Here is a 22354-nt window from a genome sequence, read left to right on the forward strand (position 1 = left end):
CAGATCCAACATCTCAGAAGAGGAATGGTTTCCCCCAAGTCCCACATCTGGCCCAAACCACACATCATGTTGGGAACCCAAAATGTGTTCAAATATATCTAATCTGACACTTTCTTGTCCTTTTCTGAAGTATAGCTTTTCCTTGTATTGCTTTTGATAAGGCAGCCTATTAGAAGTGCTAACTTGTGACTCAATTCTACCCTTTAGCTGGGAGGGAACCATTTATATGTTTGTAAGCTGAGATTGTTATAGCCTGTCTAATTTTATTTTCCAAGGATGCTGAACAGACAGCATTGCTGTTGAAATCCTTTGTTAATACATTTATTCTCTCTAGCCATACCTTCTTGCCCTTCCTTAGGACAAGAAGGATCTTGATAAGTTTCTAAGATGTGGACACCTTGAGGCTTTCTGAAATGGTCTTGGTTTTTGCTCTGAGAAGGGTTAGGAGTAATTGTGGTAAAATGCCCATGACTCCGTCTGGTTTGCAACCAAATGGATGTGGGTTCCTAACTAACCCTGAGGATGTGAGTTGTGTGCATCCCCCCTGCTGTGACTGCTGCATCTGTATGACATTTTGTCTCCCTATTGGCAATTATCTATCAGGTTTCTCTGGTGAGGTGTCTAGTAGGTACGTTTCTAGCGGTGCTTTTGGGGAATGTGACATTTAGCTTCAGTGACCAGGCATTAATTGCAAGCAGGTAACTAACTGAAAGTACCCATTTTCAAGAAAGTTTTGTTCACCGCTATTCTCGGCTTCATTTGAGTAGATTGCGGTCTCTGTCACGTGAGTCATATTTGTCTCTTCTTCCAGGGTCCTAGCTAAAAAATCTCAGGTTTCCCCTATGCATGAGCTACTCAATGGACAAAGCATGTGTCATTTTATACTGACATAATAACTTATTTCTATATTCTCAGTGAAATGAGACACCATTTTTTCTGCTTTCCAGATTTCAGATTTTCCATAAACCAAATATATCACAGGAAACAGGAGATTTCTTCTCTTGCACTCAAAGTTGCTAACAGAAAACAACAAAACACTGGATTCAGGTTAACAGTTGAAATATATTAAAGACATCCTTTCCTTGATAAACTCACTTCAAAATATGTGTGGTTTATTGGAGAGATGACAATATAAATTCTTTAGCAGCCAACAGTTTTTAAACTGATAGATCAGCGTAATACAAAATGCAAATGTCGTAGATACTTAAAAAAAATACATAGTTTTCTCATGGGAAGAGCTACACAGGACTTTAATGCCAGGCCTTCTAAATAGGTACAGTAAATTACTGGAGAAACGAAAACAGCTTTCTTTTAAATTAACGCTAAATTATGACACTGGGCTTTGAGGCATCAATTTAACATAATGATAGCTCACAGAAGGAGCTATTCATTCAGAGATTTCCTAGTCTTTCCAAGATGTGGGACTCATTCCTCTTTCCTTACAGACAGGGAAGCTGAGGTGGAGAAGTGAAATGGTTTGCTGACAGTCTGAAAGGGGGACAGGGAATGGAGAAAAGCTGATCTATGCTATCTTTGGCTCAACAGACCTGGCTACTTCCCCCTCACCCAAATCAACATGAAATGTTTTAGTAGAGTATCACCCTTCTGAAGCCTCAGATGGTCTCTTATGGTTGCAAAATGCCCTTGCACTGGTGTGTATATGTGTGTGCGCGCGGGGCAGGGGGCAGTTTGTAGTCTCCATAGGCCACATATGTGGCTCATTCCTCCCCATGTGCTCTGGTGCTGCTTTCCCATTCTGTACTCCTCTAGGAGTTTCCTAGTCCCGAATCCTCACCTCCCTACCAGTGGCTCTGGGAATTCCTTTGTATTTTCTTCTCCAAAGTACTGGAGAAGAAAAGTGCCTCATTTGTTCCCTCAGGGTAGGGGTTCCTCACAGCTCCCTCTTCTCCACAGAGGCATTTTGGGAAGCTACCCTTGTCTTCATCTGTTCCAGAGTCGTTCATTTTCTGCACCAAGCCAAGGGCTCTGAATGTGCGCGTGTTCCTCCCACACCTTTTCTTTCTGTCTGGAGGGTGAATCATTCAGGGTGTCTGCGGCAGGAAGGGCAGAGCTGTGGTGGGGGTATTGTTATGCTGGGAGATGCTAACAGCTACTGTGCCAGGCCTTTGATGAAAAAATAATTACAGGCCAAATTGATGGTTGCTGGATGCCCTCACCAGGTGCCAGGGCTTCACGTGTCCTGCATTACCCCCTTCTCATTTTCTCCAGGATCAGAAGGGCACTGCCTAAGGATGCCTAAAAACTTTTCCTAAAATTTTGGAATTGTTTGGCTGTGATGTTCAAAAGCCATCCGCATGGTGCCTGAACAAAGTGATGCCATCAAGCTGATTGCAGGGACTTGAAAATTTGGCCGATTCATTCCCAAACGGAGAGCACAACTGGCTCGCGCTGGTGAAATTCCACACAAAGTCACGACATTCCTGCAGTCCTCTCAGGCGCTGCATGGGCTCCAGCTGCAGTCAATGATTGATACAAAGTGTGGGGCTGGGGGCAGAGTACATCGGAACATGGGTCCTTATGAAATTCAGAGTTTTGACCCTTCAGTGTGAGGGCTAAAAAGGCAGTCTGAGCACCCAGAATGCCTTACACAGTTAACGTGAGCCTGGGTTCATGTTTTCTCTGCAAAGCTGAGACAGTTTCCCAGTCAGATTTGTCCTATTTCACCTACTTTGTGCTGAAATCAAATGTATTTCTGAAGTACCAGCTCTTATGTTCACTACACCTTTGCCGCCCAAAAAGAATGCTGTGATAGATCTCATAGACATAGTCCCGACAAAAAAAGCGTATCTAAACCATAGTTAGAATTTGATTAGAGGTTATTTTTTCACCCACCCAATTACTGAAGCAATAAGCCTAACTTTGAATGCCACAAATGTAATTTTGCGTCACTGTTAAACATAGACATTATAGTCACACATAGGTTGTGTTGTCTGTACTGTGCTGGAGGACTCAGAACTCCTGTTTCTAACTGTTTTTGCATTGGTGATTTGGGAAGAATGATTCCCCAGTATCATTCTGCAATATATTAAACAAGAACATTTCAGTGATGTTTACCTAAGTCTTTTTTCCTTGTACATCATTCATTTTGTGTCACAGTGGTTTGTTCTAGACATGTTGTCCTTGTGAAGGATGTCACTGTCAGCAAATTCTTTGTGTCTGTATGCTCATACACACGTATGTTCACATGTTCATAATCATTTCACATGTGTGTGTGTTCCTCTTTTTGAAAAAAAGACTAGCAGAGGACTAGACATTGGTGATGATATTCTTGCTTTACCTTTCTCTTTCAAGTTTACTGAATGAGTTCAAGGTTTTATTGGCTACCAGTACTGTGTAAAGAAAAAGTTTATCCACCCACATCACAATTATTTGGTTGCTAGGAGTGTTTTTAGCGGCACGATTCGGTAATTGGTTCCAAATACAATAGTTTAGAAAGAGTCACACTGTGGCCCAGCTAACGGTGAAACAAGAGTAGGGGGAGGGGATGAGGCAACACACAGCATTAGATGCGAGGGGATGGAGCTGCACAGAGCTCCCACTTCCCTCACTGTCTCAGGTGGGTGGAAGGAGGGAGAATGTGAAATAGTGGAGCCGTGGTCCCTCCCACCGTACCCACACAGCAGGGCAGACAGCTGCTCAGGCAAGTCAGGAGGCGAGTGCTGTAATCACCATAGATCCAGCAGAATCACTGAAGCAGAGCCATGGATAAACACACTGACCCTTACGCATGGTAGATTATTATCTCATGGTCTAGTCTGTGAATGGATTTGCTCGTACAGACAAATTGTATTGTTCTTTTTATGTAGCATCTTTCCTTCTGGAGATACCTTACTGTGTAGAAGATAGTTGGGAGGAAAGACTTGACTGATACACAGTAATCTCCAAAAAACTTACAGAGATCAAATCATGTTTTAATAGAGTTGTATCATGCTACAACCCAACTGATTTCAATTTCCTTAGTATTTTTGAGGAACGTGATTTCTAATAGTTTGGGTTTCTAGAGGCTAAAAGCAGAAATAGTCTACGGAGTCTCCTCATCTGTGGCGGACCAGCTGAATACTTGTCTTTCTAGAGAGCAGATTCAACCCATCTCTCCTGTACCTGCTGCTCTGCTGGTGGGAATTCAAACCCAGCAACTCTGTGCAAATGCATGAAATTCAGAAAGTGCAGCTGGCTGGAACCAGGAGGTGAAATAGCGCAGCTGAGTTTCATTCCCAGATGGATTGGAATGCAAAAGGAAAACAAAGAGTTCCAAAGGAGAAAAATAAATGGAGAGATCTGTTTTACCTGGATTTAAGAATGTGGATGACAACCAAATCTTACAAAAGAGCATACTAGTACAGAGTAAGCAATTTTTATCATGATGCTGTTCCTTTAAACCAGCCTGAACTTTGTTGGGAAAAGGTCTCAAGCCATTGAGCAATCTCTGGTTTGGGCAATCATGTTGCTATGCTTCATCGGTTAAGCACAGCAGTAATTCAGAAAATGAAGCCATGCTGCATCTGTCATATCATTTAAAATTTACTTCAGTTTTGCAGGTATTTGAAGATTGCAAAATGAACCACATTACCCTGTTATATTCTGCCGATGTTGGAATCTGCTCTGAACCTAATGGGTTTCTTTAGCTCCCCAGAGTCAGAGGTTTCCTCCCCCCCCCCCCCCATATATTCCAGTCAATGACACTATTGAAATTCCAACAGTAATTTATATACAGTAACTGGCTGCTCTCAGATGAGACGCTAAACAATTTCTGTGCACCAGGCTGCATTTTTCTCATGAAATGTAGCACTCTATTGGCAGTCACTTAACATTCATCCCTTTCTCCTCCCAAACCAGCATCGTTTATAAGCATTATTGACAGGTTGCATAGAAGGCATTTAAAAAAAAAAAAAAAAGAATTACAATAAACAAGCTCAGAGAAATATCCTTAGCTAGGACAGACCATGAGTATTATTACTTACAAAAATAGTCCCCATGGCTTGGAAAAGGCTGCAAATATAGCTCCCACCCTGGAAAGACAGTTATGCATAGACTTCTCTTTATATGTGCTCTCGGTCCTGTTGAAGACACTGGGACTAGTTGCATGATTAAAGATAACCATGTGTCTTAAGTGTTTGCAGGACTGACATTTTCCCTGCCAAACAGAGCGCCTCTACAATGAGCACCTCCCAGCTTTGCAACAGGATTTTGAGAATTTTGAGGTTTTATTTCAGGACTGCAGGCTTCTTCCATGTTAATGATCTAGATATATGCATATATATAAGAAAGCTTACTTTTTTATTGTTCTTACTCTGTATTAGTATTCCCTAGTTATAGCTAGTGTGCCTGTCTGTCATGCTGAGGGGTCAGAGGCAGCCTCCCAGATCCAAACATTGCTGTATTTGTGCGCGGGGGGATTATTTATCGTTGATAATTGTCTTTATTAAAGACCATAGAGATATCTAAAATCAGAACATTCCTGCTTTCATGAAAACCAGGCTCATATCCAGGCAGCTCCATCCATAACGAGGTCAAACACGAGCTTTGCATCCAAAAATCCTTTGCAGCTTGGGTCTGCATTTTTGATCCAGATGTGAATTCCCTGACTGCCTTCCTCCGGCACCTCCTAGCCCCCCTGGCTCCTTACCGTAATGAAAACACATGAAAAATAAGTAACACCCCTCAAGAAAAAAGGCAAACCAGAAACCAAAAGAAAAGCCCAAAGAGGCATTGACAGTCCTGCCACTTTGTGCACGCGTGAACAGTTTTTAGTTCAGCATGGAAGGAATAATGACAATAAAAGATTACCACCACAAAACTCACGCTTAAAATGAGTTTGGGGCATCCGGCAAGAGGACGGGCACCTCCAAGCCGCCTACCTCAGCCCTCTTCACCTCAACAAGGGGAGGCAGCGCCATGCCCTCGCCACCTCAGCCACCCCTCTCCCCAAAACCCAGCGGGGGGCGGGGGGAGTTGTTGTGAGGTGGGGTGGTTTTTGTGAGGGGAAAGAGTGTCACAAGCTGCCTGTAAACCTAGGGGAGGGGACGCCGAGGGGACCGGAGGGCGGAGGGGAGGCCGTCACCCGCGACTGTGGGGGACGGCCTCCCCTCCGCCCTCCGGTCCCCTCGGGGTGCCACAACCCTTAACGGCCCTTCCCGCCCTACCGCTCTACAAGCCCCTCCCCCCGCTGGTATGCGCCGGGAGGGGCGGGGGGGGAGTGGAATGACGCGGGCGCCGCGGGTCACGTGACGCGAATGGAATGCCAACAATGTAGCGAATGTCCCGACTGCGCCCCGCACTCGGCGCCCGGGACGGCCAAGGGGGAAGATGGAGACCGGGCCGCGCCGTCGGGGTCGCCGCCGCCGCTGAAGGCGTTCCGTGACGGCCCCCGGTAGGCGAGCGACGGCGCTGGGCGCCCCGAGGAGGTGAGCCAAGGGGGGGCGGGGGGGCGTGCGCGGCGCCGCGGTTTCCACTCAACCCCGGGTGTGAGCGCTCACCCCCCTTCCCAACTGCTGTCCCCTGAGGGGAGAGTCGTGTGGAGAAGGGGGGGTGCGAAGGCGGGTCGGTCCTTGAAGCGACAGTGAGCGTCCCGTGTGTGTGTGTGTGTGTGTGTCCCTCCCGGGGGCAGCCTCGGCGCCCTGCCCGCACCCTCCGACATTTTCCGGACACCCGTGCGACAGCCCAGCCCTGGCGGGACGGAGCGGGGGGTGTCCCGCCCGCTTGAGGCCTCTGCCCCAGGCTGGGCAGCCCGGCTCCCCCCCGCCGTGGGGACCGGCTCCGTGGGGTGCCCCAGCAGGCCGGAGCTGCTGGTAAATGACCGGAGTTTATTTTGGGAGCTTTCTGCCTGTGAAAGGAGTGGGTTTGGGGCTGGGGGAGAAGGGGTTGCGGCGCTCGCGTTCCCCGGGAGTACTCCCGGCCGGAACGGGGGTTGGAGGCGACGGGCCTGGGCCAGACCCCGCCGGGAGGGTTTTCTCTGGAGGCGAGGGCCGGGGGGAGCCGAGCGGGGCCAACCAGAGCCCGCGAGGTCCCATCTGGCTGCGGCGGGGGCCCTGCTGTTCCCAGTCAGTTGAAGGTCACTGCCAAAATTCAGCACTTCGCCACCCTCTCTCCTGCCTCGTGAGTGGTGTGCGTGTTGAAATACCCCCTTCCCCGGCAAAGGCACTCGCGCAAATGACGCAAAAAAAGCTTATTTGGAGTGTCCAGGCTCTGCGGTCAATTACTGCTGGTCTGCTGTGGATGGGGAAGGTGAGCTGTTTCCCACAGCGCTGGATTGGGCCGGTGCTTGTGATTGGCAGCGGGATCCGGGCAGAGAGTTACTTTTGGACAGTTTTGTTAGCAGGAGGAAGGAGAGGAGGAATGATTTTGGGGAAAATCCTCACATCAGTTCTTTCCACTTTGACCGTGTGCCCACTCACAGAGGGGAGCAGGGTTTGTATAATAATGAAATTCCTGAACGCTTCCCTCCCCCCCCCCCCCCGACAATCTTAGACTTCCAGTACAAAGTGGATGATCCCTGCTGAATTTGTGATCCAAAAAACCAAAGCAATACTTGTACATTGAGAGAGGGAAGGCAGTTGTAGCAGTTTCTTAAAACTTTACTCCGTTCTGCAGTGATCGCTAGTTCAGCTCACTACAATGCCTGCACAGTTACAAATGGGGGAACAGCTTGTCAGCTCGGGGTTTGGGACTTAGCTCTTGAAACGCAGCTAAGCTTTAGTTTCTTGCCTGTGTCCCAGCTCCACAGAGCCACTAGCACATGCAGCCTGTTGGTGAATGAAGAAACAGGAGAGTGAATAGTTAGTGCTGCTGGGGTGACAGACAGCATATAATTTCAGTGTGGTTCGTTGGTTGCTGCCAGAGCAGCTATTGGTATTTCTCAAATGAAGAAATATAATCAGTTATTAAAAAATTGTTCTAACTTGATGCAATTAAAGTAATGCTGTGCTTGTTTGAAATATTATGTCTTCATGATAATGGACAAGCTTCTAATTAGTGCAGAACATACAATATTTTGGGAAAAAAAACCTCAGGATTGTTTAGTCAGAATGGCTTGAAGCTCAAAAATAATTCTGAAAAATCATTTCTTGTCATGGCAGGAAGGCTATTGATACATTCGTGCTGTAGGCAAGGTGCAGATTAGAAGGATTTGGAGTTGTCCAAACCCAGATGTACAGTCAGAAATGCCTAGACAGAATTAGACACACTACATATCTTTTAAAGCATACAGCCCTTTTATTTTTTGCTAAAAGTGCAAATCACAGGAAGATTTAAAAAGCAGGCAGCTTGTCTTTCTTTGTAAATCATCTGTAATATTTAATGTTCCGATTTCTTGGCTTATCTTACATATTTAGTTAAAAAACCCTTCTGCAAAATATGAAACACGTTTGCAGTTAGCTCCAGTACTTATTGTTGTTGCTGTTCTCATTCATGCTGTCTAAACGATCAACGTTTCTTTTTGGTTTAGCAGTATTGTAAATGTAAGCTGAGGAAGTTGCGAGCTGGCTTGACCTAGCATTATTAGACTCAAGCTTAGGCTAAAGGTCACAAAAGTTCTTTATGTGAAGCATGTGTGTAAGTGGGAAAGCAGTCCTTTGCTGCAAAAAGGTGGGGGGGGTTGCAAGCTTTTTCAGCATGTCCCAGGCCTGAGGATTGGCACAGGGACTGAAAAGGAAGAACAACCCAGATTCCTAAACCCAGCCATATGGTGCCTGCTGCTGTCAGGAAAAGAAAGACAGTTATAGACCAATTAATTGCTCTGTATCTTTTAAGCACTAGCTAGTTATGATGTAATCCTACAAAGGCTGCAATACTATTGTGGTTTTTTTTTTAACAAGGCTATGTATTATCTTTTGCTATATTCTAAGTAGACAGAATTCTGTACTTGGGATTCTTCAGTCACTTTTGTCTTCATTGAGAACAGTGAAAACTTGGTCTGTTATTGACTAATAGCTGATTTATTGTTTGTGGAAATACCAAAATCTAGGTGAACAGCTTTAGCACTTCCCTTAAAACAAGTGACAAGCCCTGTCCAATGTGCATGCGAGCATTTATGTCACTCTTAGTCCTATATGAGCTAGGGTTGCAGGATATCCTTAGAGTACCGAGTGGAGGAGCTCAAAACCTTGAATACATTATTGGGGTCTTTTAGTTAACTGAGCATTTAAATCTTAGCAAAAGAGGTTGACATGGGTGCCCTTCATTGTGTGTTCTCAAGTAGTTTGATCCTAGAGCTTTCAGTGTAGAGCTCTACCACCTTTCAGCTAAGATGTGGATCTGGGCTGATGTTAGACTGTACAGAAATTTCCCATTAGAGAAGTATATGACATGCATTGTAAGAACATAACATGTAGACTGTATCTCAAGTGATTAGTCTGTGCCTCTGCATTTCAAACTGGTGAACCATCATAAAAGAGTCTGGGGTCTGACTTCACTGTTGCATTTCAGTCCTTGGTTGTAGAGGAAATCTTGAAGTGGACTCTGTACTAATGAGGAAGTGGTGATGGGCTTCAGAGGTGAATGTGTCCAGATTCTCTTGGCCTTCACAATAGTAAGCTGTTTGCTTGGCAGTGAGAAGTGATGGTAAATGTATAGAAATGTTTTTTTTGTTGGGAAATACTATAGCTATCACAGGAAGAGTTGTCGCAATGAGTTGAGTTTTAGTATGAGCATGTGGAAAGAACAATTGATACTTTCTGGAGAAACTCTTCCCAATGATGAATGTGCTATGATCAGAAGTGATGCACCTTTTTAAAAAAAAAAAACAACCAAACAAGCATCCAGTCGACTTCTGAGTGAGGAGGAACATACAGTGTGTTACCATCTTCTGTATTTGTGATTTGAAAACAACTGAAAAAAAATTCTAATCTTCCCAACAAAGTGGCTTGAGCACCATTCAGGAGTCACTTTGCAAGTGCTAATACCAGCAGCAGAAGCAAACTTGTGTAAGCAGCATCAATAGCGAGATGACATTTCTGATTGTTATCTTTTTAATCCTCTTCCAAATGCACCATTATTTAATGTTTCTATTATGGCGATGCCATGAAGACTTAGTTAAGGTAGGATTCTTGTTGTAACTTCATGCTGCACGGAGATCGCAAGTTGCACAGTAGCTCAGCTGTGCTGCATAGTTGTTCTCTGCTGCATGTCAGAAGAGGTGCATAAAGCTGTCTCAAAGTCTTTTCTTTTTTCTATGTTGGGATGCTAACTGAGCTGGTTCTGCCTCTTCTGCTGTTACTGAGTAGCTCCATCTACCCCTCTTTTCCCTTTCTTCCCTCTAAGGCACAGCTAATGAAATATCATATACACCCCCACCCCCCACCCCCTTTTTTTTCCCCTCTTCCTTCCAGTTCTGGGGAGAATTCTTACCTTCAGGCTTTGCTAAGATATTAATGTGGAGAGGCAAAATATCTTGTCTTTCTGTTATTCACTTTGTTATTGAAATACTAGAAGTTGCTATGGTTAGTCTCATCAATATTTCCATTATAAATCTTTTTCATAAACTTCTGAAACTGAGCTCAGCTAGTATAAAACAAACAAAATCTTAAGTGGGGGAAAAACATTTCATGAGCATACTCTTCCCTAATTATGAAATAGGATAGGCTTGTCCAGGATTTGGTTATGCAATTGGGTGGGAAACTTGCTGCAGTTAGGTACTGTAAAATTCTTTAAATGTTGTAGTTTTTAAGGGATTTATTTTCACTTATTTTGAAAATGAAACTTGAAAGAAAAAATGGATTATTTATTGATTCTGTTGAGAAAGCCTTTTGGAATCCTATTCTTGAAAACAGATAAAGTGAAAATCATTAAAGGGAATCCAGCTGTGACAGCTTTGTAAGTTAAACTGATTCACTTTCACTTGATTAATTGTCATGCTGTCCCTTCAGAGGCATTTACAGTATCAACTTAATTGCATGTACTTTCTATTTTCTTTTGTTTCAGACACTGTCAGTCTGCAAAATGATGATTCCAAGGATTTTCATTTTCTGTAGGAAATGTGAAGATCGTGAGCTGAAGTAAAAAGTTGGCAGAAATTTCTTGAGAATTTTGCCTTTTCTTTTTCTCTTCGAAGGATTATGTTTACAAGAAATTGATACCATCAAGTGACACTTTTTTGAAATAAAGTAATTTAAAAAACCTAAGAATAAAGCTGTATTTATGCTCAGAGAAAACTGGATTAACAATGAGGCCAAAGACTTTTCCTGCTACGACATATTCTGGAAACAGCAGACAAAGGTTACAAGAGATTCGAGAAGGTTTAAAGCAACCATCCAAATCTTCAGGTCAGGGACTACCTATTGGACCAGGCAGTGAAACTTCTCTGGACCCTAAGATTTTAATAGGGAAGGATGCTGCAAGGCAGCAGCAGATGAGACAAACGCCTAAGTTTGGACCATATCAGAAAGCTCTGCGAGAAATTAGATATTCTTTGCTGCCTTTTGCTAACGAGTCGAGCGCTACAGCAGCTGTTGAAGTAAATAGGCAGATGCTCCAGGAACTGGTGAATGCAGGTTGCGATCAGGTACGTATGAGTTTGGAGGGGGGATTGTCACTGCTTTCAAAACGAGTTCATACTTGGGACTGAGAAAAGGATTTTCATGGAAGTTATGAAGCTTGACAAAATGCACCGATTCTTCTGGCAGTTGTGTTGCTGTATGACTAGCAGAGTAGATGGACTTGCTGTTGAGAGACATGCCTAGTATGGGGTTAATTCATGTTAAAGACGGTCATGGTGACCTCTAGGATTCTCTTATGATTTCTCCAGTTGATGTATAAGGTTGAACAGGGTAGCCTGTCTTTTTTTAAAATTTTTTTCTTTTTTCCCCTCAATACTGGAACAAGCCTTAGCTATGAGTAATAGGGTGGAATTTTGTCTAGCACATCTAAGCTCAGTTCACTGTCAGAAGCAACTAGAAGAAATGACGGAGACAGTATATGGTCTTTGAAGAAGCTCACTTGCTGTTTGCCAGAAGCAGGTGGAACTGGCTGGATGTTCAGCAAGCAGCAGTGGTTGGGTGCACACCTCTTCTTCCTCACCTTCTCTGCTTCTATCAAGGGGTGGTAGCCCTGTCTCAGATAAGGGACTTCGCACAGAGATGCTTGCTTTTGTCATTCCAAGATTGACGCTAGAATGTATTCTTAATTCAAAGACCATTCACCTGGTGCAGAACATGGTCTTTTTGTGTTGAGCAGCATTCATGTTGCATGTGCTTCCGGTGTTGGTATTGACTTTCACTTCTGTCCAGGAATAGTTCAAAATTTTGCTTTTTAAAGATGAAGTGCTGTTGTGGGTTCAGATTCTGATTGTTGTAGAAACAACTTTTTTCCTGTGTGATTGAATGGCAGTTGTTGACAAGCTGAAACATTTCCATTTATAATCCTTGATATAAATTGGAGAGATTTAAAACAGAAGTGCTTTCAGTGTCATTTCCTTGATTTCAAAACTTAACGTCCATTCACTCATGGCAGAGTGTGAGTCTCTTGGCTCTCCTAGATCATATTCTGAATCTGTATAACAAAACTAACATCAGGCATTACTATAAACAGTCTACGTTTCTCTGGAGCTATATAGACATTAATTAGTGCTGTTTCTATTCCAAAGAGTTTATGCTATGTGAGATAATCAGAGCTAGAGTGGATTGCAGATGCAATGAGAAGTGCTGCAGTACAACTAAACACTTCCTAGTCCAGTGAACCAAGATGCTGTACTGAATTATTTGGCTGGAGAAACTGAGGATTTTCTCTGATCTTAAGCATGCCATGAAAACACAGTGGTTTTTAGAAGTCTACCCTCTAAATTTCCCTAGCTGTTTAGGATGAGAACACTCCCTGAGTGTATGAGCCAAGGTTAAATGAGCACAGCTGGATTCTGGATTGGAAATGTGCATTTGGTAGGTTACATGGACAAACGGTTCACACACAGAACAGGCTTGTTGGACTGAAATCTTGGAAAGTACTTTGAGCATGCTACAGCACAGAAATGTTAAACCAATGTATAAAACAAATACCTGAGCACCTGTTAAAGTGTCTTGGTATTGAAGGCAGTGTAGTGCTAAAGGCAGTGTAATGCACTATATATGTAAAGTTTTCAATATCTTTAGCTATTTTGACTTCAACATTCATACAGTGGTATTGCTTTTTATAGAGCACTGAGAATGAGCCCAGTTCTAACTCTGATGTGGAGATTTTTGCTACCTCCTTAAATTTGGCTGCACGTTTTTGGTTTTGTTTTGTTTGTTGTTTTTTTTTTTCCTCTCACTGGCCATGATCCTTCCATCCTCACATTCAGCTTTTCTCCCTAGCTGTGACTTGTTGCGTGGAGACAGCCTTATTGGGCCTATCCCTTAGGTGTGTTTGGCGTTCAGACCTAAGCATAAGCAGGATCACATTTGGCTAGAGTCCAGATAGGGGTTCCAAAACTAGAGTCTTGTGGCTAAAAATGCTGGATTTCCTAATGTGGGTCCAGGCCGTATGCAGGTTGGCTGTCCTAGAGGGTTGTGAATGAATGGAGCTTCTTGAGATGGTGTGAATGGTATCTGACCCTGGGGATGGCATGGTGTAGGGTGACAGACTTGATTTACTACCTCTAGATTCTTCCTTTCCTCCTGGTGCCTGAGCTGTTTTGAATCAAATGCTGAACTGTTTCAGAGCATGATGTGTAGTAATCAGCCATCCCAAGCTACCTTGTCCCTGCTTGTGAATCAAAGCCTTTAATTGCCTACCACATGGACATCTTCTGTAGTCTTGTAGGCAGCTAACAGATCTCTGATTTAACAGAGAAGTGAAGTTGGCTTCAGTTTCTTTGGGGATGGTTTTATTTACCTCTGGACCCAATGCTAGTGTGAGGTTGGTAAATGGGCACTGAAGCCCTGCCTCCCCTCGTCTCAAATGCCAGGAGCAAATGTTTAGAGGTTAAGGGTTTCAGTCCATGAATAGCTAATGGTCTACTTGAGCCTTCCCCTACAGCAAGCCTGCAGAGTACAAGATCTTACACCTCCTGATCCCACTCATGGTATGCTAATCAGCTGTTTAATGTCTGCAACTGTCCTGAATTTGGCTATTTGTCATAAGAAGCTCTAATCATGGGCGTTCCAGGGCGTTGTGAAGAATGAATAGATGGCTATAACATTATTCAGTTTGATCTTATGTGAGCTCCATTTTCAAGTTGGATTTGGGCTGATGCTTTTTGGTATTCTAGATGGAACACTGGAAAGTAATCCTAACCTTGTGGGTAATCTGTTCTGCTGGACACCGTGCAAGGATCGGGATTTTTCAGTCTGTTTATTGGGCCACAATAAGGATTTTTTGGAAGGGTGAAGGGGAGCAGTGACAATTAAGAAGGAAGGAGTACAAATTTTAGAGGCTGGGGAAGGGGTGCTTCTGTTTATTATCTTATTAGCTCCACTCATCTAGTGTATCTGTAGCATGGTTAGATTTTAACAACAACCATTTTACATACTGCAAGAGATGTTGCCTATTAGGTAACATAAAGGTAGGGTTTGTAGCTCCCTGTTCTGCCTAAGTGGCTCTAAGTATTAAGATGAGATTGAAATTGGTTTAATTAAAAAGGAAACATCGTAACATTTTATTACTTTATTCTTGCTCTATGAAAGACACACACAGACAGGAAATTGGTTATAAGCTGGTTGGTAAACTTAACAAGTATATAAAATACAGTGTAATTCATGAAGCAAATAAAAAATTCTTGTGTCTTTCAGTTACAGTCATCATAGGTGTTATATAGAATCATAGAATCATTAAGGTTGGAAAAGACCTCTAAGATCGAGTCCAACCGTCGACCCAACACCACCATGCCCACTAAACCATGTCCCTAAGCGCCTCATCTACACGTCTTTTAAATACCTCCAGGGATGGGGACTCAACCACTTCCCTGGGCAGCCTCTTCCAATGTTTAACCACTCTTTCAGTAAAGAAATTTTTCCTTACATCCAATCTAAACCTCCCCTGGCGCAACTTGAGGCCATTTCCTCTCGTCCTATTGCTAGTTACTTGGGAGAAGAGACCAACACCCACCTCGCTACAACCTCCTTTCGGGTAGTTGTAGACATTCTTTCTTTTTAATTGATTAGGAAGTTGGCAGTGTCCTTTTAAATGACGCGTGTTCTTTCACAAAGATTTATTTTCAGTCATTGTGTAGCTTATGATTTTGTAGTGAAATCTGGCCCCCAAAACATAATGGGGACTTTGCTGTTGACCTGAAAGAAGCCAGGATTACACACTTTTTTTTTAAGAGGTACAAAACAAAATTACACACATAATTAGTCATAGTTCTTCTCAAACAAATGGAGTAACTTGCCTGTTGTTTGCCTAAGTCATCTTTTCAACAGTAATTATTTAGCAAGTTTCAATCAGAAATAATTAGTGCAGCATAAATTGTTTTGAAACTTGTAGAACGTGACTGCAGAAGGCCAGACCTTTTATGTTGCAAAAGCTTGAAGCCAAAAGCACTGCTAATATATTGTTCTTTTGTAAATAAAACTCCTTGGGCTTGGAAGTATAACTTGCAGTCACTGCAGAGGGACAAGAGCATGGAGTGTCTGTCCTGCGGGCTGGTAAACCGCTGGAATCACCTGGGGCAACTGGATGGTGTTTGGGGTGTGGTGGTAAATGCAGCTGCTGTTGTGGATTGAATTTTTCTAATGAATAGATGCAATTGAGCATATGATCAGTGACATTCCAGCAACCTGAATGGGCTGTACTGTACTTACTGTACTTCCTCAGAGCATGAACAGCCACTGACATTGTAATATAGAGTGGACTGCAGCAGTTCTAGATGAACTGTGTAACGTTACACACTTGTCACTTCCCTGCCCCCCCCCCCCCCCCCCCCCCCCCCCGGAAACTTCTTTTCTTTGAGCAAGGGTGCCTTTTCTGGGTGAGGATTTCTAGACATAGTTTGTTTGGGCAGCTGTTTTTAAGAAAAAAAATATGGTTTAGGATTTTTTACAGTCAATGTACCTCCAATAACATGCATTATGTACTATACACTGAATAACTATGTAAATATGTGAAGCAGGGAAGCACTTATGCTTCATTTTTTCCAGAGGCTTTTATAAATATCTCTGTAATAAAACATGTACACCCCACCTGTGCCAATATCGGAACATTCCGAAGGGAAAGATCTGTCCTTTAGACACTAATTACGGTGTCTTGCAAGGAACTGGAATGGAGTTTGTGGGTACTGTAGTGTGCCTAAGAATATCAAGCTGACCATCTTGTCATCTGTGTTACACTAAGTTCGTGAAATTCACTTTGTAGAAGTGGGGTGGTTTCTTTTTTTTTTTAATTCTCCTTGCATTCCAGGATTCTTTTGGTCTCTTCATCATGGATTACATCCTTTTTATTTAACCCATTTGGCAAAGATTCTATGCTGATTTGGGAACTACCACTTGATTTTGGGAAACTTTGAGAATGGGGAATACAGTATTTATCTCAATTTGAACAAATATTTGCACTTCTTTAAGTGAGGGAAATTCTGCTATGCCAAATAGAGCTTGGGCAGAAAGTCCTTTTTATGTTTTGCATGTGGATTAGTATTCCGTTTTTTCTTTTCTATACAGGATTTTAGGTCATGCTTGTTCACATATAATCCATGTGCCATCTAGCAGTGTGTTACTGAGCAGTATGACTTTTCATCCTATTGTTGGAGTGATGAGAGGAAGCAGATACAATGCAAAGTTTTGTTTTGGTAACAGACAAAGCATGGCTGGAGTTTTGCTTGTAGTAAAATATCTGTTGCAATGTATTTGTTAAGAGGACAAGTCTAAAAAGGCAGCTTGCCTTCAAGGTGAAGGGCAGCAAATTTTGTAATATCCCTGAGAAAATGGGGGAGTTAATTTCGTAACATTGGCCTGTCCTGTAACAAAATTTTATCTTCTGCTTGGGTAAACTTTACCTGTGTGAAGAGTTCTGCTTGCCCAGCTATTTACCAAAACCTCCAGGACGAACATCTTAGTCATCTTCTGGTCCAGATTGTTTTGTTAATGGAAAATGACTGAAGAATGAGCTGTTATAAGATTGTCTAGGTTATTCTGTGGGACATATGTTAAAGGTGGCAAGAGTCATTACAAGCTGTGTTGCAGGTCAGGAGGAAATAAGTATTCTTGGGTTACAAGGAGAAAAAAGAGGCCTTCAAATGAGGGCACTCACTGCTGAATGCAGGAGAAATTTTATTTTAGCAACTGAAGTAGATTGATAATTCAGGCCAACAGTCTCTTGTGTGTTCGTTTGCCTCCCTCATTTGAAGGTAAGTTGTTCACTCTGTCTTCTCTTTGCTAGATGTGTTCAGAGCTTGTTTCATAACCACCTTCTATACTTTTTTTCTTTCTAACCTCCCTTTTTGGTTTCAACCATTTTCTCATTTCTGAAAAGTTGCCAGTGTCATCCAGTGTTCTTCCATCAAAGCATGTAAGGGAATAGTCATTTCGGTTTTTAGCTGCTTCAGGAAAAGTCAGTCATAGCTTTCCAGGGGCTGAAAGCAAGAGGCGAGGATTGCTCTTGAGCTGATACCTGCCGACACCTCTCTTCTATGCCGTTTCTCTTGTCTCCAGTCTTCCTACATTGCTGTCACTTCTTCATGACACTGTCTTAGTGCATATACTTGAATCCTCTGTGTCATGATGCAGTTCCTGCAATATATTTGGGAGGGTGCTCTTGGCTTTGTTCTGTGTGAGTGTCGCTTAGAGTATGCTCTTGTCCTGTAGAAGGGAGAAAAAGAATTTTGTCTTCTCCCTTGCATTTTTGCGGTGGTGGAAATACTCCTTGGCAGTAGTCCGTGATTGCATGTGCTCCTTCACATGACAAGATGTGGCTCCTTGGCAGCTGGGCAGTAATACGGCACTGAACAAGACTGCAGTATGTTTTAAACTCTTCCCTTCATTCTTGTTAGTCTGCTTTCTTCTTTGGCAAACTATAGAACAAATCGCAACTTGGTAGTAGGATTATATTTGAAATGACAGAACAGGAATCAGATGCCAGGCTTCAACTGCAGATTAAGTGTGAATCTTGAGTTACGTTAAAGTAGTGCTTCCCTATTTCTCATGTCAGATAATCATTCTAGAAGCTTGGGAGTTAATATAAAAGTCTAAAATTATATATTGCTGTAACGGGGTGCAGGATTAACTTGCATTGGATACTTAAATTGTATTTATTAAAAATTAATTGCCAGGAGAAGGTTGAGCTATGCTTTTTTTTTTTAATAAAAAAGGAAATGGCTTCATCACAGTCACTAAAAATTCTGCATAAGCATTAACTTCAGTCTCTGAACAAAAAAAGCCCTTGTGACCAAAAGTAAAGATTGCCATTATTATAACAGGAAGTTGATATCACAATAGTAGTAGGGTGTAACTGTTCCTTTTGCATTTTTTTGTTATTCTCAGCCTAAATCTCTGCTGTTCTATTTCAGCTTGCATCTGAGAGGAAACAATGTGATTTTATGCTGAGACTGAAAAATACATCTCTGCATGGGGGTGGGGTATTTTTTGGGTTGTGTTTGTGGTTGGGTTCCCCCCCCCTCAAAAAATGGAATAATGCTTTTAAACTTAGAGATTTGAGTAGAAGGACTGGATGCAAAGCTTTTGCATGCTACAGTCCATAGAGGTAGTCCAAGATGTGCATTTGGAACACATTTAATTCAACCTAGGAATGCTTTTCTGATAGTTGCTAAACTAAGTAAAAGCTTATGTTAAAGCTGCTAGTTGAATATCAGTAGAATGCAAATAAAAGTACATGACTACTTCTCATGTGATATACAGGTATGTGCCATACTTGTGTGGAGTGTGGTTTTTTTTGTTTTGGTTTGTTTTTTTTAATCTTCTTCTTTTTTCCTAAAGCATGGCCGAATATACAGAGTAACTTACAATGGCAGTCTTTTTTCCTCACTCTTTTTTGTGCTGTACCCACAGGAAAAATTATTTTGCAGACATTTTGAAATTAGTTGATCAGCAGAATGGAAACTTAAGTTAACAGGAAAAAAAAATGGGGAATTTCATCTGTACCCTGTGTAGAAATACTAATACTGTCACCAGCTACATGAGCTTATAGTAATTTAAATTACAAGAGTGTAGCCAGGCATTCAGTTGCATAATACAATCTGATAAACTGAAGGGAACTAAACTACTTTTTCTTCCATTTTATTTATAAAATATCATTGCCAGATATTGTCATATTTGCCCAAGGACAGAATGAAGTTACTGTGACTGCATTTTCTGAAAGCATGGTAGTGTTACAACTGTGTGTCTGTTTTCTGGAAGTTATTCAGGATGCTGGCTGAATTCTTACCAGACCACTGTTGGAAGGAGAAACAGTGACCAGCACGGTCATGCCCTGGAGGTAGGGACTGAGGATTACACCGCTGTTGCTCTGAAGGTGAATGGTTATGTGCTACAAAATGCAGCAGAAATGCTTTTTGGTTGTGAGGTTGATCGTGTCACTCTCCAGCAGACCACAGCTTGTTGGTGCTCCCTTGGGCACAGCATTCAAATCCTGCTCAGCAGCTGCTTGTGGTGGTCGTGACTCCTATATAATGTCCATGTCCCATGTGTGTTGTCCGTGTATCCCCTCAGCCTACCATAAATCAGGCTCCAGTACATCTATTCCTTGCTCCTTGGGTACTGGCTGTCTCTGTGACTTGCAAATGCATGTATGTAATGCTATCTAAAATAGGCGAGGAGAGACATGAAAGAGACCTTTAAGTCGAGTTTTCTTGGTGATGGCAGCTGCTGTTTTTCGCATTTGTTGGGTATGTCCATTAATTCCCCACCATTACCTTTTTTTTTTAATTTCTCTTAATGAACAGCTGGGCAGGCCCAGGTTTTCCTTTATTTGACTTGGGAAAGAATTCTGGCTGGATTGCAAGCTGCCTCACTATGGATATAGCTACTCTAGAGTAGATGTTTTACAATCAAGTACTGCTGGAACAAACACAGTTTGCACTAGTAAATTCTGGGACGGACAGACACCCTGTCTGTTTGCTTAAAGCTACAGATGTTTCTGTTAATTTGGGCCTTATCCTTACATAAGTCATGTGTACAGCATGTGAAATACATTCCACTTTTTTCACTCTTTCTGCTTATGTTCATAACGTAATTGTGAGTGTAGCTTAGCTGGCATTTTTATGTTGCTTGGAGCTGAGGCTTAGAGTGGAAAATGCTGGTCCTTATTTCTAGGTTTTCATCATTCCCTAGATTTTTGGAAAAAAAGTAAAATTAAATTTAAAAATGCCTCTGATTACCAAAATAGAGGCTGAAGTTGCTGTGTCTTTGGTGTTATCCTATCATAGCAGCAGCAGGTTCGTATTGTCCGGACTTGAGTGGGATCCCAATTTCCCATCTTCAGAAGATGCTTAAATAAAAGCCTGGTGAAAGTCAACCAGTCAACCTCTTGCTGTCTGCCTGCTTGACGCATCTGCTGCTGGTCACCCAAAATACTGTTGCTGCTGGAATATTTTCGACTTCGTGTTACTTGGCAGCTGATGTGTCTTCCCTGATACCATGTGGCTTCTGCTGAGGTGGTTCTGTCAGCTCTGATCTTCATGGGGTCACCCAGCTATGGTTGCAGCACAGCAAAACTGGTTTTGTTCTAATGGTCTTGTCCTGCCATCTGGACTGTCACTGGCAGTTCATGAGAAACTTCTTGTATACAAACTGACATGCAGAAATTAGGTTTCACCCAAGAGATGCATGTATGCATATATGTATTATGATGACTGCAGTGTTTGCATGGTACCAGCTGTTTGCGAGGTACTTAATCCATAGGATTTGGTACTGCACTGAAGATTTCTTTTTCAGTCTAAGTAAACAAGATTCTAATGTTTGAGGCTGTGTTCTGCTTCCCTGCAGTTCAAGAGATGGATTTTTCCTGATGAGAAACTTGTGCTCTTCATTTTAACTGAATCCAAGCAATTAAAAATATTTCCCCAAGGAGGTGATGGGTGAAGAGAACAGGAGAGGATATGAAAATACTTTTAAAAAATATTGTTTCTAGGTCAGTTAATTTTCAGAAGGCTGAAGCCAAAGAACGCTGTGTACCTGGAACTCTGTGAATGAGGTAACAGCTATGGCAGGGACAGCCTGTGAAAATAACTATGTTCTGTGCTGCTTTGTCTTTAATTGTTATCTCTGTGTGTGTGTGTGTGTATGAAACTGTTACTGCAACACATACTGTCTTTACGCATTTAGATAAATGTAAATGCAATGTAAATGGAAAAATGTTGAGACTTGAAAGTAGATTGCTTGAATGACCAAGCATTTTGCAACTGTTTTCTATATCCTTCGTGACTGTCATGCATGATTTGTAAATTACTCATTTCAGCCGAAGCATGCAAGGATGCAGTGTATTACTTCTCACATACATAAAATGCTAGAAAGAAGACTGCTGATGCTAGGTGATAATATAGTTAAGTTCTCACCCTTCAAAGAGATCGACTTCAGTAGGACAACTAGCAGTGTAAAATTACTCCTGTATAAGTCTTCATATGGTTAGATTTGGATTTTATCCACCATTTATGAGTCCATTGGATGTGGGTTATTTCAAAACAGAAGAAAATGTCAGCACAGACTTGGAGATCATCGTTGCTGCTCTGCAGCTTCCTTCTCTCCCTGTTTTGTTCTTCCACTGTATCAACTCTTAAATATCTGCAAGGCTATTCAAGTCTATACCTTCCTTTACCTGTTGTCCTATTGCATTGTTTTTTCTGCTCCGTTGGTTTGAATGACTAATATTCAAAACTTCCTACATGCGTTTCTCCATGTGCCTCTGAATACCCTAAATTAATTATTTTTTTTTAATAATTGCAAACTATTAAGAACTCTTCTATAGACTTCAACCTTATTTTTTTAGATTTGATGTGACATCCTAAAGAATTATAGATGCAACTGTAATGTGACTTTGACAGCACACCCCATATATTTCCATTTCTGCATCTTTTCTTCCATTCAGTGTCAGGACTCCATAGTCTGTGCTTAAACTAGCCACCTGTCCCATTCGTGCTTTTCTTCCAGCTTTGCCACAGTCACTGTGTTCATTCCACCTTCCTGCCAGATGTCAGCCTGATAAAGGTGCATAAAATCTAATTTAATCAATGTAACTGGAACCTTGGAAATATTAATATGTGCAGCTATCCTGGTTTACGAAAACAAAAAAAATCTGGCTGTCCCACTTACAGATATAAAAAATTGTGGCCATATGACAGAGATCTCTGAATCAAGACGAATCCACTCCATGTTGGGCTCTTCTTGTCCTGGCTCCAAACAAGTGCTGAATAATTTTCTCCAGAGATGTTCATTCCACCTTGCTGGAGCCTGTTTTTTTTCTGATTGTCCAGCACGGTATCTTGATT

At 42.2% G+C, this 22354-nt stretch overlaps 1 protein-coding gene across 1 annotated transcript in view; it reads left to right on the top strand.

Moving 5' to 3' along the window:
• The first annotated feature begins 6285 nt into the window (after positions 1-6285).
• LATS2 (large tumor suppressor kinase 2) overlaps positions 6286-22354 on the top strand; it is a 56571-nt gene continuing 40502 nt past the window's right edge. Inside the window, exons 1-2 of the mRNA XM_076328113.1 lie at positions 6286-6425; positions 10939-11518. Coding sequence (XP_076184228.1) covers positions 11180-11518 — 339 coding nt within the window. The 5' untranslated portion in view covers positions 6286-6425; positions 10939-11179. The remainder of the gene's footprint in view (positions 6426-10938; positions 11519-22354) is intronic.

Source organism: Aptenodytes patagonicus, chromosome 1, assembly GCF_965638725.1.
Source record: "Aptenodytes patagonicus chromosome 1, bAptPat1.pri.cur, whole genome shotgun sequence".
NCBI classification, from domain to species: Eukaryota; Metazoa; Chordata; class Aves; order Sphenisciformes; family Spheniscidae; genus Aptenodytes; species Aptenodytes patagonicus.